General features: G+C 36.1%; 1 protein-coding gene across 11 annotated transcripts in view; it reads left to right on the top strand.

Moving 5' to 3' along the window:
- ITGA1 (integrin subunit alpha 1) overlaps positions 1-15026 on the top strand; it is a 167818-nt gene extending 152792 nt beyond the window's left edge. For 4 of the 11 annotated variants that reach the window (XM_027606609.2, XM_027606608.1, XM_027606611.1 and 1 more), the window contains 4 exons: positions 1069-1161; positions 2345-2417; positions 3275-3391; positions 8818-9406. In XM_027606609.2, the coding sequence (XP_027462410.1) occupies positions 1069-1161; positions 2345-2417; positions 3275-3391; positions 8818-8888 (354 nt within the window). In that variant the 3' untranslated portion in view covers positions 8889-9406. Of the gene's footprint in view, positions 1-1068; positions 1162-2344; positions 2418-3274; positions 3392-8817; positions 10716-12125 lie in introns of those variants that run through there. The other 7 variants (XM_027606613.1, XM_027606610.1, XR_003522257.2 and 4 more) reach the window with 6 other exon arrangements.
- The last annotated feature ends 2165 nt before the right edge of the window (positions 15027-17191 follow it).

Below are 17191 nucleotides of genomic sequence, written 5' to 3'. Positions count from 1 at the left end.
TTTTTTTTGTACCGCTGGAAATAAAGACCTATACAGTATCAAAGTTTGCATTTATCTTAACGCTGTAGAACTCAGTTAAGGGACAAAGAATTATAGAGAGACAGTGCTTGACTCCTTGATACCATTAACAATAGAGCTAACATGTATTATGGACTCACTGTATTAGATTAGATTTCACATATATATGTATATATATGACACACATTTATATATACTACATATATACACACATTTATATATACTATATATATATGCACACATATGTATGTATATATATAAAATAGGAGGACATTTTTTAACTACTAAGAGTCAAATCTGTCTGACAACAAGCTACTTTAAAACTTAATCCATTGTATTTTGTATGGTTTCTTTCTCTCTTAGAAGTGTTTAGTTAATTATATGAAATTTCCAATTTTTAGGTTCGATCATATTAAGTTACAATTTGTATAAATCACAAACTGATGGATATTGGCAATTTCATGTTTAATCCTGCACAAACTCCTACATAAACTTCATTACCAGAGTGTAGCTATTTCATACCTAGCTATATGAAAGGGGGGCAGGGTTTGAGATTTGTTTTTGCTAAGGATAAATCTGTAGAAAATGATATAGAATTGTTTCATTCTATAACAAGGACCTAAGTGAAAATTTGAGTGGAGAGAAGAGGGATGGGTCATCATTTGAAACCACCAGTTCCATTTGCATGTTAACAAAACCAGTGTTTTTAAATCTCTCAGGGGGAGACGAACCATGAGAGATGATGGACTCTGAAAAACAAACTGAGGGTTCTAGAGGGGAGGGGGGTTGGGGGATGGGTTAGCCTGGTGATGGGTATTGAGGAGGGCACGTTCTGCATGGAGCACTGGGTGTTATGAACAAACAATGAATCATGGAACACTGCACCAAAAACTAATGATGTAATATATGGTGATTAACATAACAATAAAAAAAACAATAAAAAAAATATCTCAGGAGAATCCATATTTTAAAAATTGCACTACTCAAACATGACTAGCTCTCACTGTGATTAGCATAATATTTTGAAAATAAATCCTGTTTGCTTTTCAGGCACATTTTTCCAGCTTAAATCTTACTGTAAGGGCAGACCTTCAGAGTGAAAATACATCACTGATTTTAAGTACTGGCAATCAAAAAAGAGAGGTAAGAGCAACTCTAAGTTTTGAAAACATTTTACATTTCACTCTGAATTCTATGACATAATGTTTTATAATTGCTTATAGAACCTAAAGCAGCGACTAGCTAGTCACTAAGTAACAGATACTTTTTGCTTCAAATTATACTTAATTAGCTTCAAGTGTGATTTCAGTCTTCTTTGTAAGAAACTGGGAAAAACCATGATATTTACAATTAACATGCCATGTTTGACTTTACCGCTTGTAACTATCACAATAAATTGTTTTTACTTTCACCTTGATAACAAATGATGCATTTGTGATTTTCCTCCTTAAAAACTTACATTGTAAAATGCAGTTGACATCTGAAGAGCAGACTTGAAAAACACTTTAAAGAAAGTGTACACTGTACAGAAATAAATGTAAATTTTGAAAGGTTTTCTTCATTTAGTCATTGGGAGATCTGAAGCAAAAATGAAATATTCCCTCATACAAATTCACACTTCAGTCCTTGGTAAAAATAAAATGGTTTGATGTTTTTCCTCCTGTTTTATTATAAAATAAGGCCAGAATACTTGTTACTGATGTGGCTATGTAAGCATTTCTCCTCTTATCATGGGAGAGTTTAAATGTCCCATGTGGATAGTATGAGTCATATAATTTTATTTGGAAGCTACATAACATTCAGATGTTGTTTAAAAATTTCTTATTTCAAATTAATACTTATCTCAAATAATTCCAGTGTCAATGACCCCTGGTAAGTATTCACCTTTAAAGAACATATGCATATAACGTTTATTTACATTATAAAGAACACTGATAAATGCAAAGTTGTTCCACATGCAGAGAAGCCAAAATTTTACCAGTAAGCACCGCCCCCCCCCCAAAACTGAGTGTAAATTATATTGGAAAAGAGTACTTTTGATTCCTGGATGTGTTTTGTTGAAATTTTATAATTAGCTTTATTTCCCCTAAATGTTAGCTTAAAATTCCCCATGGAACTATTATTCAACATCTTAGCCTAAAAGAAAATTATACGCCCATCGTTAAAATTACTAGAAGTGATCATTTTGTAATTGTGTGATCTTAGAGAAGTCATTGATCCCATCCAGAGTTCAGCTTCTGTATCTATCAGTTCAGGGAATTGTTTTAGATGCATTTGAAATCTGTCTTCTAAGATCTTATTCTGTACATATGTACATTCATGCCAGCTCTGTGTCCCCAAAGCATCAGCAGTGACCCACCCGTCGCCATCTGAGGAGTTTGTACCAGCAGCCAATATATGTAAATATCTCCCCTGTTCTCTTTTTTACCTCCAGTCTTCCCTCTAGCTTTAGGAATTGAGATGTTCCCTGTGACAAGCAAACACAGAAACTTGAGCTGTCATTCATTGTTGAGATCTACACTGAATTAGTTTTTTCTCAGAAACCTTGGGATGAGACCCAGGGTAGACAAGTCTCGCTGCAGTTTGGGTGCCGCATTGAGTGGCTGCGACACTAACAGCTGTTTACCTCCAAGTTTTCCTTCAGTTAAGACCTAATATACAGACTGAAGAGAAGTCAACTGGCAGGGACAGTGCAGTCTGATAAAAATACATAGGGGTGAATATATGTGCAAAAATTCATGTTATCTGTCCACTTGAGATTTGTGCATTTTACCATATGAAAATTATATGTAAATTTGTAGACAAAAAATAAAACACATGAAAATTAGAATTAGAAGACCACCTACTCAGGTTGATGATGTCAACAACCTGTGGTAACGCTCCAGCCTAAACTTTTACCATCATGATAATGCACTAAAGTCAATCAATAAATCCTTAAAATATGTAATACTTTTGGTTCTCACTGAGTTAAATTCACCTCTGCTCCCTAGCATTCTGATTGATGGACAGTTTACTCTTTACGTGTACATTTCTAAAGCATAAGATTATAAATATTTTGGGTAATAATAAATTTGACATGCTTAGAGATTTTTAATAGATGAGGGACATTTTTAAATGTAAACTCAAGGTTTTCTTTGTATGTAGTAATCAGATTAAGTACATTGTTTGGTAGAAAATTATAGCCTGCAAGAACTCAATGTACCAAGAGTATAACAGGTGTTTATCAATGTTAACAGTCTTGTTTAATAAATTTCAGTTTGCTATTCAAATATCCAAAGATGGACTGCCGGGCAGAGTGCCATTATGGGTCATCCTATTGAGTGCTTTTGCTGGATTATTGCTATTAATGCTGCTCATATTAGCACTGTGGAAGGTAAGCACCAAAGTTCCTTTGACTTTCTATTTCAACTATCAACAGCAAATTGGTGAAATAAATTATTATTTATCCATGCTGTGTAATATGTTATTATACAACCATTAAAAATATTGAGATGATGACCAAGACAAAAGAAAAAAATGTATTTCCCAAACGCTGTGTACAACTTGATCCCAGTTTTGTAAAAAAAAAAAAGTAAATAAACAAATCCAAAAATCATGATGGATCTCTCTGGAGATTGGGATTGTAAAAGACCTTTATATGTCTATAACATTGAGAATTGTAAATGAAGTATGCATTACTTTCATAAATAAAGAAGAATGAAAACTCTCTTTTATAAAAAAAGAACAAAATGAGTTCTTATATCAGTTTAAGAATATATAAACAATAGAATGGTTAAGATGAGCCTTGTCCAAATACATATCTCTATGTATCTTAAAAACTAAGATTTCTTTAATATATGAAGAAATATGCCACATTTTATGCAATACTTGTGTGCCTGAGTGAGAGAGGATAAATTTATTACTTAGTTGATGAAAGAGAAATCTTACTGTTTTACTGACTCCTATTTCAAATCCTCTTGTAAAACTATTTCTATTGGATAAATCCATATATTTACATAGATATTTTGCTTATACTGAGGTGTGTGAGATTTTTCAAATTCTTAGCTGTATCACTTTCAAATTAAGCAGAACTGAGATGACAGAATTTACACTAAATTTAATAGAGAACAAAATCCTATCGAAAAGTTGAATTTAATGTTTTTTTCCAATGAAACATCAAGTTGGTATTCATTCTAACATTATACCACCCTATATTTTACCAAATTGCTTTATTAAATAGCTAAACTCTGTTAAAAAATACAGGTTGTGGTTACATATTCATTTTTTTTCTAATACCTGAGCAGCAGAATTCTCTTTAATCAAATAGTTTAAATAATAAATTTCTGTCCCACCAAATTGCCAATCTACCCTTTTGACTCGCTTACAATGCCTAACTTCCTCTTTTGGGGGGATTGCACTCACAGAGGATGATAAACAAAGCCATGTTAAAGGTGTAGGTCAGTAACATTTAGTTCAGTAAATAGAAACCATAGCTTTTCTCTCGCAAAGTCTCTAAGAATTCCTGGCTTTCTCAAACCTGCAGCTCCTTCTACACTGCAGGGTTATCAGTGCTTTGTCTGTAATACCTGGCTTTGCCACACCGTGGTCCCCAAGACCTGTCTTAGAGGTTGTGCTTGAAACAGATTGTGGTTTCTTCACTTCTATGCACCTCTATTCCAGAGAGCATTTTACGGATTTCTTTAAGTGTGCTTTTCTATTCTGAGCACTGCACTTGCCCATGTAGTTTTAGGAGACAGCTGACAAGAGAAAAGGAAAGCCAGAGCTGATATTTGGATAGATTTTCTCTGGTGGCATATCTCTGCTTAAAACAATTAAGTTTTATTCACCTAGTTTTTTTGGCCACCGGTCTGAAGACGAATAAAGGTAAAAATAAACACATTATTCCATCCAGTAAATGTTTTGTTGATATGTTCTGCTGGCTTCTTGGATCGCTTTAGGCCCAGGAAGGAAGGTCATTTAGCAACCTTTGGACTGTTCTGACCAGTAGGTGCAGTTAGTTCAACCAGTTCAGTGGGAGATCCAGTGATCAGATCCGCGACTCCACAGGGAGGGGGAAGAGAAGAGAATTAGGGAGGGAAGAGAATTAGGACTTACTGAATGCTTTCAACATGCAACTGTTTTAAACTTTTCCACTTTAATGTTAGCATCAGCCCTCTGAGAAAGACACGACTATGAACGTCATTTTATTAATGAGATGCTGGGACATACAAGAGTTAAATATGTTCCCCAAGGCCACATGGTTTATCAGATTCAGAGTAAGGACCTAAATCCAGACCATTTTACTTCCTTGCCAACACTGTTAACCCCTTGCTTTGTGTTCCCACTTGCTTTTATTCACTCTGTTGTGTTTACAACCTTTTCAACAAAGTATATTAACTACATGTTATATTTGAGGACATTAAAGCAAAGAGAAGTTAAGTAACTCTCCCAAGATTACCAGCTAGTAAAGGACTGGATGCAAGCAAAGCTCTATCAGCAAAGCCCATCCTTTTCCAGTATCTCTCACTGCTAGAAGCCTCTAGGCAGGGCTCTTTATTCTGGAGCTCCAGGAATTGGATTTTGTTCAAGAGGGTCATGAACTCTCTGAAATGTATAAAAATATTTTGTTTTGGAATGAGAGTCCCTGGTTGGATTCGGACTTTCGGCAGCTCCATTATACTACAAAGATTAATTGCCCCTCCTCCTGCTTAAAGCCATGTGGAACTTCCCTGAAGCATGTATTTGGTCTGCAGAAGAGTCAGAAGAGCTACCCAGGGACTTTTTTTTACACTTACTAGACCTGGAGCAGAAATTTCAGGACTATCCCTTCTTCCTACTTCTTCCAAATCTGACCACTCTGGGGCGCCTGGGTGGCTCAGTCAGTTAAGCGTCTGCTTTCGGCTCAGGTCATGATCCCAGAGTCCTGGGATCAAGCCCCGCATCGGGGATCAAGCCCCGCATCGGGGATCAAGCCCCGCATCAGGCTCTCTGATGGATGGGGAGCCTGCTTCTCCCTCTTCCCCTGCTCGTGCTCTCTCTCTCTCTCTCTCTCTTACTATCTCTCTCTCAAATAAATAAATAAAACTTAAAAATTAAAAAAAAAAAACAACAACAACAAATCTGACCACTCTGGAAATTCATTGGAACTCCCAGGGTCCATACAGGGAACAGGCCAAAGATTCTTCCTGGAGCTGTGACTCTATTTCAAAAAGCGCTGTCTTTATATAATTTATCCTTGCAGTACACGTGGTAGAAATTAAAGTTTTTCAAAATCTTAGTAGTAGCTTGTTATACTTAATATTTTTTTATTTTTTAAATATTTTATTTATTTATTTGACAGAGAGAGAGATAGCAAGAGCAGGAACACAAGCAGGGGCAGTGGGAAAGGGAGACGCAGGCTTCCCGCCAAGCAGGGAGCCCGATGCAGGACTCGATCCCACGACCCTGGGATCATGACCTGAGCCGAAGGCAGACGCTTAATGACTGAGCCACCCAGGCGCCCCTTGTCATACTTAATATTGAAGAGAGAAGGCTTTTAGGGGGCACAGTTTTAAATAGATTGAGAAACACGTTCTGGAATATAGTACCACATATTGAGGGAGAAGCCCAGTCAGGCCAATATAATTGAATAGATTGAAGTGAGACTCAGCCCACAGAGAAGCCCTAAGAAAGCAGAACGTTTTTCTCTCTTAACTTGATTTCATACTGATGGCTGAAGTTCCATCACTGATGATTTATTTACTAATCCGAAAGCTTTAGTCCTCATCCAATACGCATATCCTTGGTGGATGTGGACAGGGAATAGGGCCACCATTTTTTAGTCTTTTATACATTAGTTAAATTTATTCATTCAACATTTATTCCATATTATAGTCAGTAAGCCCGTAATTTCTACCAGGTACTGTTGAATCTGACCCTTTGCCATAGGGTTTTGAACTAAGGATAAGCATAAATGAGACCTAGAACTTACTGATAAGTAAATATGGAAAGGCAAAGAAGGAAAGTGAAAGTTGTTAGTCTGGGCACTGAAAACAAACTTAACTGGTTTTTAATTTTAGCTAGTATTGGCCCCAGCCAGTTTGAAGCTATGTACTGCATTCACCTAGTCTGCATTCTTATGACCCAACTTCCACTAACAAACCATGTTAATAGAATTAGTTGAGTGGAAAAGTTCAGATAACACAATTTAGTTTTAAAATAGAGCCCTTAGTGGCTCAGTTGGTTGAGCATCCAACTCTTGATTTCAGCTTAGGTCATGATCTCAGGGTTGTGAGATGGAGCCATGCATGGGACTCCGTGCTCAGCGGGGAATCTGCTTGGGATTCTCTCTCTCCCCCTCCCCCTGCCCCTCTCCCCCACCCCTACTACTTGCTCGCTCTTGCTCTCTCTCTCAAATAAATAAATCTTAAAAATAAAAAATAAAATAAAATAGAACATTTAGTATGTGAAAGCAAAGGAAGGTTGAAAAGATGCAGAAAGACTTGAGAGGGAAAGGACAAGAGAGCGAGAGCAGGGCAGGACAGGAGAGAGAAAAGTCTTACATTCACCACCTGCTCCTGTGAAAGCCTTGTTGGATTTATTTTCAACTCAGGACCTGCAGGCACAAGGTAAGGAGACTTGATAGTTTGTGAATCCAGAACTTTTATTGTTGGCCCAAAGAAAAAACCCTGAGACACAGAACTGCCCCTTGAAGCAGGACAAATTTATTGTTTTTTCACGTTTATTTCTCTGTTGTCACCTTTTCCTCATCTACCACCAACTAGATTCTGACATAATGGAAGACATAAAGCCCTGTCATGGTGAAAGACATAAAGAAGTTACCTGCTCTAACTTAAAACTGCATTTTGACCATTTATCCCATCTAAGCTCTCAATTATTCAATAATGATTTCTTGAAAATATACCATTCTCTTGCATAATTCACCATAACTTCATTATTAAAATGATATGGAGGTACTATACTTTCGAAGAATTAACTCATTGTCTGCTTGAACTATTATAATCCACTCTCAAATAAAAAAAAAATACGAACTTAAAAAAAACACTTCTCTAGGATGCTTAATTTCCTTTTATTTAAAATACCCACATTTTAGATAAGATTATTACAAAGGTCCCTTCCAGCCCCTATACTTATTTTTATTATAATGTACAGCAGGAAATAAATAAAGCACTTATAATTTTTATGATGACCCAAATTACAAAGTATAATGAAAAGTAACCCACATTCACCCCTTTGTGAAATTTCTTTTATGTTCAGTGAGTTCCTTTTCATATCCAAATGATACAGCATGTTTTCAAGAGGCACTTCCTGTCAAGCCTATAAAGGCAGATGTTCTAACACATTTAAAGTTAATCCAGACAACTCAAATCTCCCCCACCCTCAGCCATGGTGCATGTGCCAGATTCCCTCCCCCAGCTCTAATGACCTCACTTTGTGACCATCAGTTATTTGATGGAATTTCTCTGCCACATCCCTGAGAAAAAAGATGATGGCAAAGTGCCATTTAATGCCAGCTAACTGTAGTTTATATGTCTTTCCAAATATTTTCCCTAGTACTAGTAAAAACCGCATGTACTAGTTTTTACTAGGAGACATGATATATTTAACCAACAAAAAAGTTTAAAATGAAATAGCAATTTGATAAATGTCATTTCTTGACAGTCAATATTACTTAATAGGTCAATGAAAAAAATCTCAATTATATTAATTATTTGAATGCCCAGAATCACTAACGTAGTATTAAATTTTATCCAAGGAAATTAGTATTTATTATCTAAATTCAAATAATTAATTGTGTTATGTTTGGTATTTTCTCAACAGATTGGATTCTTCAAAAGACCACTAAAGAAGAAAATGGAGAAATGACATATTTTACAGGAGGAAAAAAATAACAGTTATTCGATGATCTATCCTCAGGTTTGCCTCAAATATGTGACAAGAAATTTATTATTACAGTTAAAGACATAGTCACATAACTTTATGTAATCCATCAGGGATTAATCATTTGGAAAATGACAGATCAAGGAAGATCCAAAAACAATACCATAAAGATATATTTTGTAAAATGATGAAAAATATTTTTAAATAATTACTCATTTGTGTTAAGTAGAATTACAAAGTGTTTTGAAGATGAAGAATAACTTGTACAAATATGTTTATATATTAAATCAGCATCCAGAGTATTTAAGGAATGCATAAAAAGATTTTTATGATCATCGATAAATTAAACTTTTTCCATTGATTCCTGATGGATATCTACATTCAGCATGATAGTCAACATTTGTAAATGACAAGAAAGAAATTAACTGAAAAAGATCACTTCTCCCTATTTAAATGAGAAAATTTTCCTGGGTAGAGTATATATAAAACATGGAATGAAAATAGAATTAAGTCACAGAGAATGCATTCAGCATCTTTGTCTTCGGTTCTGTACTTGGAAAGTTTTTTGTTTTTTGTTTTTTGTTTTTTGTTTTCAAAGTGTTTAGAAAAATTGAGCTGATGGAAAACGAAGATAGACTTGTTTAAAGGCAACTCACTGAAAGGATTAATTTAAGCTTTCACAGAACATGCTTAATTTTGACATGAGCCCTAAAACTCAAAACTTTTATGCTGAAAACAACACTTCACAGCAGTTTTGTGGGGCATACCAGTGATTTGTCAGGAAAAGCCATGTTGTGTGTGGGATATGCTAAGATGGCTTCTGAATGGAACATGCAGATGCCACGGAAATGCCCAGCTGGGCGGCTTTTGAACGCTAGGAGTCCCAGGATGTAACCCAAAGTAGGAGCTTTCTCAACTCCTTGGCACATGGTTCATTTAAACCCTCAAGCTGTGAGAGTACGTTTGTTTTTAATTTTTTAAAAGGTATTTAAATTTCCAAACACATTTCTTATTTTTATGAAAGTCAGTATTCCATTTCGGTATTGTATTTTACCAAGAAGCCACTGCTTTTTTAGTGTGGCATATCCATATTTAAATAGAACTCTGGAAATGTATTTTAAAGAATCTTAGGTTGGAACTTGCACCAAAAGAAAGATATCACACCTCTGTATGAGCTTCTTTGCTCCTGAAGTGATCATTATGGTGCATTGGACTCTACTGCAGCATAAGCTCGTAGGTCGCTCCGTTTCTTAGGAAAGTAACAGTGGATGAATGTATTATAGCCGCATGTGTGAACTACTGCTGTAAAATTTGCTGATACTTCTGTAACAACTCCATCTCTCCACCGGGCTGACCATCACAAGACCAGCACCTACCTGTCCAGCAACTTATCCCGAAAGTCCTGGACTCTCCTATTCTCAAAAAGCATCAAATCAAGGGAGAACTTAAATGACATAGGTTTAATTTTTAAAACTAATTTCCAAGGAATTTCCAAGGCCGACTCAGAGTCGGCCTCCCTTGTGGCTCTCCACATCTATGTCTACGATCTGACGATCAAAGTCATGCACCTGGGAAGTGCCGAGGTCATCAATACTAGAAAAAAAGCTCAAACTTTCCAGAGATTTGATATCCTCCTGCTGGTCATTGTTCAGAAATATCCACTTCGGGAGTTTCCTTCATTCCCACTACCTATCTCCAGGTTCAGAAATCATTCTCCCCACCTGTTCTTTCTTTGCCCAACAGAACTCAGGTCTCTCTTATTCGGAGTCACTGCATTGCACAGCCTGCTGGGCAACTCAGCTCCAATCTCAGCACATTCTTAGAAGTAAATCGAACAGGTAAACTTAAATTCACACTTGGTCTCTATGACTGCTAGGCAAAGCATTCGCTGAAGCAGGAATGTGCACATTTCAACCAAATACGATATTAACCCAGAGGGGAAAGATGGAAACAATGGCATTTTGAACTTGTTAGAAAAGACAGGAAGAACCATTCGGACAGATCAAATAGCTACTTATAAGCCTGGCACAGTTTTTAACATAAGTTGTTCCCAGTTTTCAAATAGAATGTTTAATGAACCAGATATCCCTTTTCCCTAATACTATTATTTGTTGAGCTTTATGTGTGAGCATCTGTATGTGTGTGTAAACACACATGTACACACACATGAATGGACAAACACAAATCAAATACGAAATACCTCAATAATACCAAATAACAGGGTTTGACAAAAATGACAAAAAAATAAACACAAAAGCTACACCAACAAGAAAAGTTTGATTCATCCGTTTTCATTAATTCATTCATTCATTTTCATTAATATTTAACTTTAGTGCACAGTTCTGCAACTATCTAAAAGATAAATGTGGAAGGTTTGATTAAAATAATAAGTCAACAGTACAAATGTTCTAAAACATAATCAATGATTAAGAAATATACTAAACTATCATTTTATTCTAAAGCACTTAATAAGAAAAGTGAGTGCTATTTAAGAATATGAGTTTATGCCAAAAACTTTTTTTTAACTTTGGTATTTTACAAAGTTGATTATTTCTTCCATTGTGAACTAAAATATGTATGAAGTCCCTTTCCAGACCAAACTTAGAATGGTATATTGGTAAATTATTCAACAACTGGCTCTTCAGGAGGAAAAAAAATCCCTGATTTGTATAATTTGCCTATTTCCATGATTTAAATAGGCTTGCCATGGCCATTTTCAAGCTACCAATATAACCCTAACCAGCTTGCAAAACTCCTGAAAATTGATCTGTCAACTCTCATGAACCAGTGTAAGCTGGCTTCAGCACACCATTGAAATAGATTAGATGAGGGGCGCCTGGGTGGCTCAGATGGTTAGGCGTCTGCCTTCGGCTCAGGTCGTGATCCCAGGGTCCTGGGATCGAGTCCCGCGTCGGGCTTCCTGCTCCTTGGGAGCCTGCTTCTCCTTCTGCTTCTTTCTCTCTCTGTCTCCGTCTCTCATGAATAAATAAATAAAATCTTGAAAAAAAGAAATAGATTAGATGATAATAATAGACAATAGATAGATGATAGATAGATAATAGATACAGAGATGTAACATGTTAGATATATATACATACATAAATACACACAATATAATTGTATTTCAAATTAATGCTTTAAATGCTCATCTCAAGCCCAGCAGACATAATGCTATCCCTCATTCTTCAATTTCAATTTCTAGAATTATAGCTTTCCTTTAATATTAATAAAATCATATAAATTTTCAGGCAAAGCAAGGAGTTGAAAGCAAGAAAATACAAAGGGTGACACAATGAAAATCAGACCTTCACAGCCACAAAGAAGCTGTCTTACTTTCTCGAGGAATCCAGAACCCTGAAACGATACTGTGAAAGTTCATCCTTTGCAAATATTTGTAATTTCTATGATCCAATTTGAAATTCAGTTGTCCAATTTATTCAGTTATTTTCTTTGAGCCTTAAAGTCACGGGCAATTTAATCTCTGAATATTTCCATGTCATCAGTATGCTTAAAATGAGGCTTATAGAGGGAGATATTTTTGTAAAATTTGATGCTTACTCAACCATGATAAATGTACCTACACATGCAAATACCTATTAATACCTATAAATATATATATTCTCTTTTCCTTTTACAAAACCAATATCTAGACTCAATTGGAAAACAAATTTCTGTACCAAAAGCAAAAGGTGGTTGCACAGTGTTTGACTCAAGCTGGATTGTAGCAGCTGTGAAAAGCTGTGCCCACATTCTCCCCAGGCATCCCCTGCAAGGGCCACAGCTTGTAGGGTGAATGGCCACCCCTCCAGCTCCAGGCAGTGTCTTTCATAGAGGATAATGCCTTTGTCAAACGTGGTAATATGCTCTGTGTGAATTAACTGTCTTGCTTGGCACAACACTGAGAAAACTAGGGAAGACCCAGATTTAAAGCACGATTCATGTGCTTGGTGCAGTCATGTTATTGTTCAAATAAGGAGGCTTCTGGCAAATCCTTTTTTAGAAAATAATATCCTCTGCATCCTTCATTTATTTTCAACACCTCTCAAGTCCTCTGCATTAGTGATCGCCCCTAACCCCCAACACCAAGGGAGAGTTTCAAGAAGACTATTGGAGGAAAATCTGTTTATATGTGCTCTCTGTTTGCTGTGAATACCAGCTTCAGTGAACTGATCATTTATACAGGATTTCAGGCCTCAGTTCTTCTGTGACAGTCTAAAGGCATAACATGATATAGGCATAATGTAATGGGACAAAATGCCCTGTACCTCAGAGGAGTAATATCTTTAACAGATTTGCCAGCCTTTGTGGGACGCTGTCAGCAACTATGCCAGGGGTAGGATATAGCCACCATCACCCTACAATCTCCATCCTCACCCATGGCCATAATAATCCAAAAAATTAAAAGAGGGCTCTAAAATCTTCAGACTGATACTATTTTTTAATGTAGTTTAATTGTAAACAGCAGAAATTTTTTAATGCAAACAGAGCTTCAAGATGAGTCCACTCAGCAACCCCTTCATATCAAACTGCTGCCCCTAAACCTCCCCTACACAGAACTTCTGAAATCACCCCTAGATGTTAACTCTGCAGTACATTACAAAAGGCTCAGGTCTGCTGTTACCCAAATGGAAGCACTATTGTGCAACATCTTATCTAAAACAAAAATAGAGCTAACATCTAACATTGTCATCTGGTGAAGAAGTCAGTATCTTTGATCCTCATATTAAAATTTAACCTTGAATTTAAAAATTCCAAGTAACAGCCTTTAACCATCTACCTTGAGGAAACCTGAAGGAGCTCCTAAGCCCCATCGTTCCCTGCGACATCTGGCACCAGGAGGTCCAGGTCTTAAGTGATGGGGATGGATACTTCTGCCTCTGAGCTTAACTCCTGAATTCACTGCACCCCAGATCAGCCTGGCCCCACTCCATATCAGATATACACATAAGCACTTCTTGCTGAAAATTTACCATACTGAAAAATATGCAAGGGTGAGTTATCACTTCAAATGTACTCTGCTTTGAGGTCAGCTTTTTTTTTTTTTTTTTTTTTTTTTGCCTTTTTAAATATATCAAAACCTTTCCCCCATAACTAATGAGTGCTGAACTTTACCTAAGACTTCCTTGCATTTGCCTCCTGCCACGGGCTGGAGAATTTCCGTGCCATGAGGACCAGACAGCAGGAGCTAGAGTCCATCTGCAGGCTCTTTCTGCCTCCTGCCTTCTGCCTTCCAGTTGGTCTCTTCTCTTCTCAAGTGCACAATGGGGATGGTTTGTTTTGATTTGGAATTTCCTTGGCAAGGCCATTATAAACCTCGTGCCCCTTGCAGGACTTTGCATGGTTGCATGTTTTTTCTGGTGAGTTGAGACTTGGAAATCCTTTAATTATCTGACACACCACAGAAACCCTGGCTATAAACTAGGGACCAGTGACACTCCCAACTATGATGATATTTGATTTTACCATATTTCAAGTCACATCGTTAGGGGGGAAAAAAAAGACTAAGTGGAATTTTAGAAACTCTTCTGCAAAAGAATGAGACTGGCAGTCTTCCTATCATGCCCCCAAGGCTTCTTGCATCTTGAGAGACAGAAAAAAAATGGGGGGGGATGGGGGTGGGGAGAGGAAATAAAGCTATTTATCTTTTATATATACACCCTTCTTCCTCAAAATACCGCAAGCTTCCTTAGACCACATCGTACACCCATGCAATACTAACACATGTACTTTGCACAAGTAAATTGTTGATCAAATAAAAATATATTCTTCCTTGCTTATTAGCCGGGGCTAATTTCCTGGAGTTTAGTACACTTTGTCTCAAATAAAAACAATCATGTGAAGCAGCAACACATCAGATCTTCTTCATACTGGAATCATTTCATACAGGACATCCTAATACTTCGCATTTAATTCTGACATCTCTTGGCCTTATTGCAGGATGCAACAGCTGTCTTCATTAGGAAACATTGGCCTGTGAAGAGAATGGTGTACTATGTATTACTACTGTGAGGATGTAAAATTGTTAACAGACAGTGTGAAGAATTGTATCCATTTGATTAAGAAGAAAAATATTGTATATAATAACTACTGCCCTGAAACGTGTATCATATCACTCCAATAAAGTTTTCAGCATGGTCTGACATCAGGTATATTGTATTGTGTATTTTTTTTATTTACCTCAGAATAAACTCATTAAAATGAATAAGTTAAGGGTATGTGCATTTCTGTAAGACTTTTATTGGACAAACTCATTAGAAGAAATTGTTTTCATCTCCTCAAGAACAAAGAAGCACAACCTTTGTTGACTCTAGTAATTTATTAGATGCCTAACTTAAACCCATTTTTAAAAATCAGTTATCAGGTAACAGTCATTAAAGTGACAGAATTAGAAATAGCTGAGAGAGTAAAAGAGTATTTTGAATATCCAATATATGGTACATCCCGTACAGTGATTTGAGGTCAGAGGTTTGGTATTTTTAGTATAATTCTTTCTTATCTTGTGCATCAGCTGTGCATCTTACGTCAAGGTAAAGGAGCATCCTGTCTTATCTATGAATTTTTTTAAATGATTCAAAGAAGAATGTGATTGTTGTGATTTTAAGTACATAAATTTTATCCAAGATTAGTATTTCTTCCAAAACTCCAGCTTTTTTTTTTTAGCTCCTTTGTAGGTTTTCACTTTGATGGTCTAAAAGGAAAAAACAAAAGCAAATTAAGTGTGTCTGTGGTGTTTCCTGTACACAATATAGCAATGTGATTAGTCTTTTGCAAACTTGACACAAAAGCCACAGAATCCGTATTACTACATACCTTCTTCTAATGGGATGTTTTAATAATAAATTACCTGTTGTATAACAATAGATTGGACCACATGGTGAGAAACAAAAAAATACTAAGAAATGAAAAAAAAGAGTTATTTTCTTTATTTAATCTATAATTCAAAGAAATATAGTTATTTAATATATAAGGACTGGAAGAAAATACAGGAAGGAGTTTTAGTAGTAATTACACATGTTCCTCTTGTCACTGTTTTCATCCTCAACCCAGGCTGTAGGATGACTGAGGTACTTTCACAGAAGAAATGGGCTGACTTATAAAGAGGTTATTTACAAGGTCTTGTACTAATTTGTGTCAGCACATGTCTCCAATGCCCTGTCTTTTCTCTCACTGTGAGATAAGTAGTTTTTCTGCCACCTCACTCTTCGCCCAGGATGAGAATACACAGTGGAGGTACTAGGAAAAAATCTGGATATATTCGCTATAAAATAAATGGCATACATCAGAACTTATTATTTGTAAGGCCTAGGGCATAGGCATAACGTTCGCTTTCCTGTCCTTTGTGGTGTCTTTTTTCATTTTTATACAATTAATGTAATAATCCACAGGCTGATGTCAGGAAGAATGTTCACCAAAGAGAAGTGATCAATGAGGACTAGGGGTGACTTGTATTTTCTTCTTTAGAATAGTTATATTATTTGACTTGTTTTTAAATAAATGAGTATCCATTTTTAAATCAGGAAAGAATTAGGGTAAAAGGGAATATATACATATTGTAGGAAATCTGATAAACAGAAAAATAATTTAAAAAGAGTCATAACACCAGAAATTCCTAACATCCTATTGTCCTTATTCTGGGCATCCATGCTTATTTTTTACATATTTCTACTTTGATATGCTTGATATCACAGAGAACATGTTACCCTGTACCTTCTAAAAATCTTACATTCTCTTTTTAATTTTTTGTTCATATTAAAATGGTGATAGCCATCAATTCTTTCCCTCACTCTGGAGCTGACAACAAGAAGAAAATTATCCCTCTCACATTCTCTCTAAGTTAATAATTATTATACAAACATATATATGCCATACTAGAATTCTCCATAGTCCAGATGTCAAATAACTACTTTTACCTACTTCTTCAAACAGGGGTGAGATGGGCCAGACACCAAGGAGTGGATACAGAAAGATGGGAAAGGTAGTCTCACTAAGTATAATAGCTAGTGTGGCCCCACTGATTATGCAAAATCAACTGGGTTATTTTATTAACAATCCTTGAAAAAGAATTTTTGCCAGAAACAAGAGCTGTCACCATTACCTTACAAGAATTACAAACAAATGAAGACAGTGAAGGGGAAACAGAGGAACAAACAAAACACAAGGCATATAGAAAACACATAGCAACATAGCTAATGTTACTCCAACCATATCAATAATTATGTTAAAGGTAAGTGGTCTAAACACTCAAATCAAAAAGCAGAGATTGTCAGTCTGATAAAAGAATAAGGTCCATTTATATACCCTCTAGAAGAGACAG

This window comes from Zalophus californianus, chromosome 5, assembly GCF_009762305.2.
Source record: "Zalophus californianus isolate mZalCal1 chromosome 5, mZalCal1.pri.v2, whole genome shotgun sequence".
NCBI lineage: Eukaryota > Metazoa > Chordata > Mammalia > Carnivora > Otariidae > Zalophus > Zalophus californianus.
Note: the sequence above shows the minus strand (reverse complement) of the source record. Positions and strands in the feature narration are given on the sequence as shown.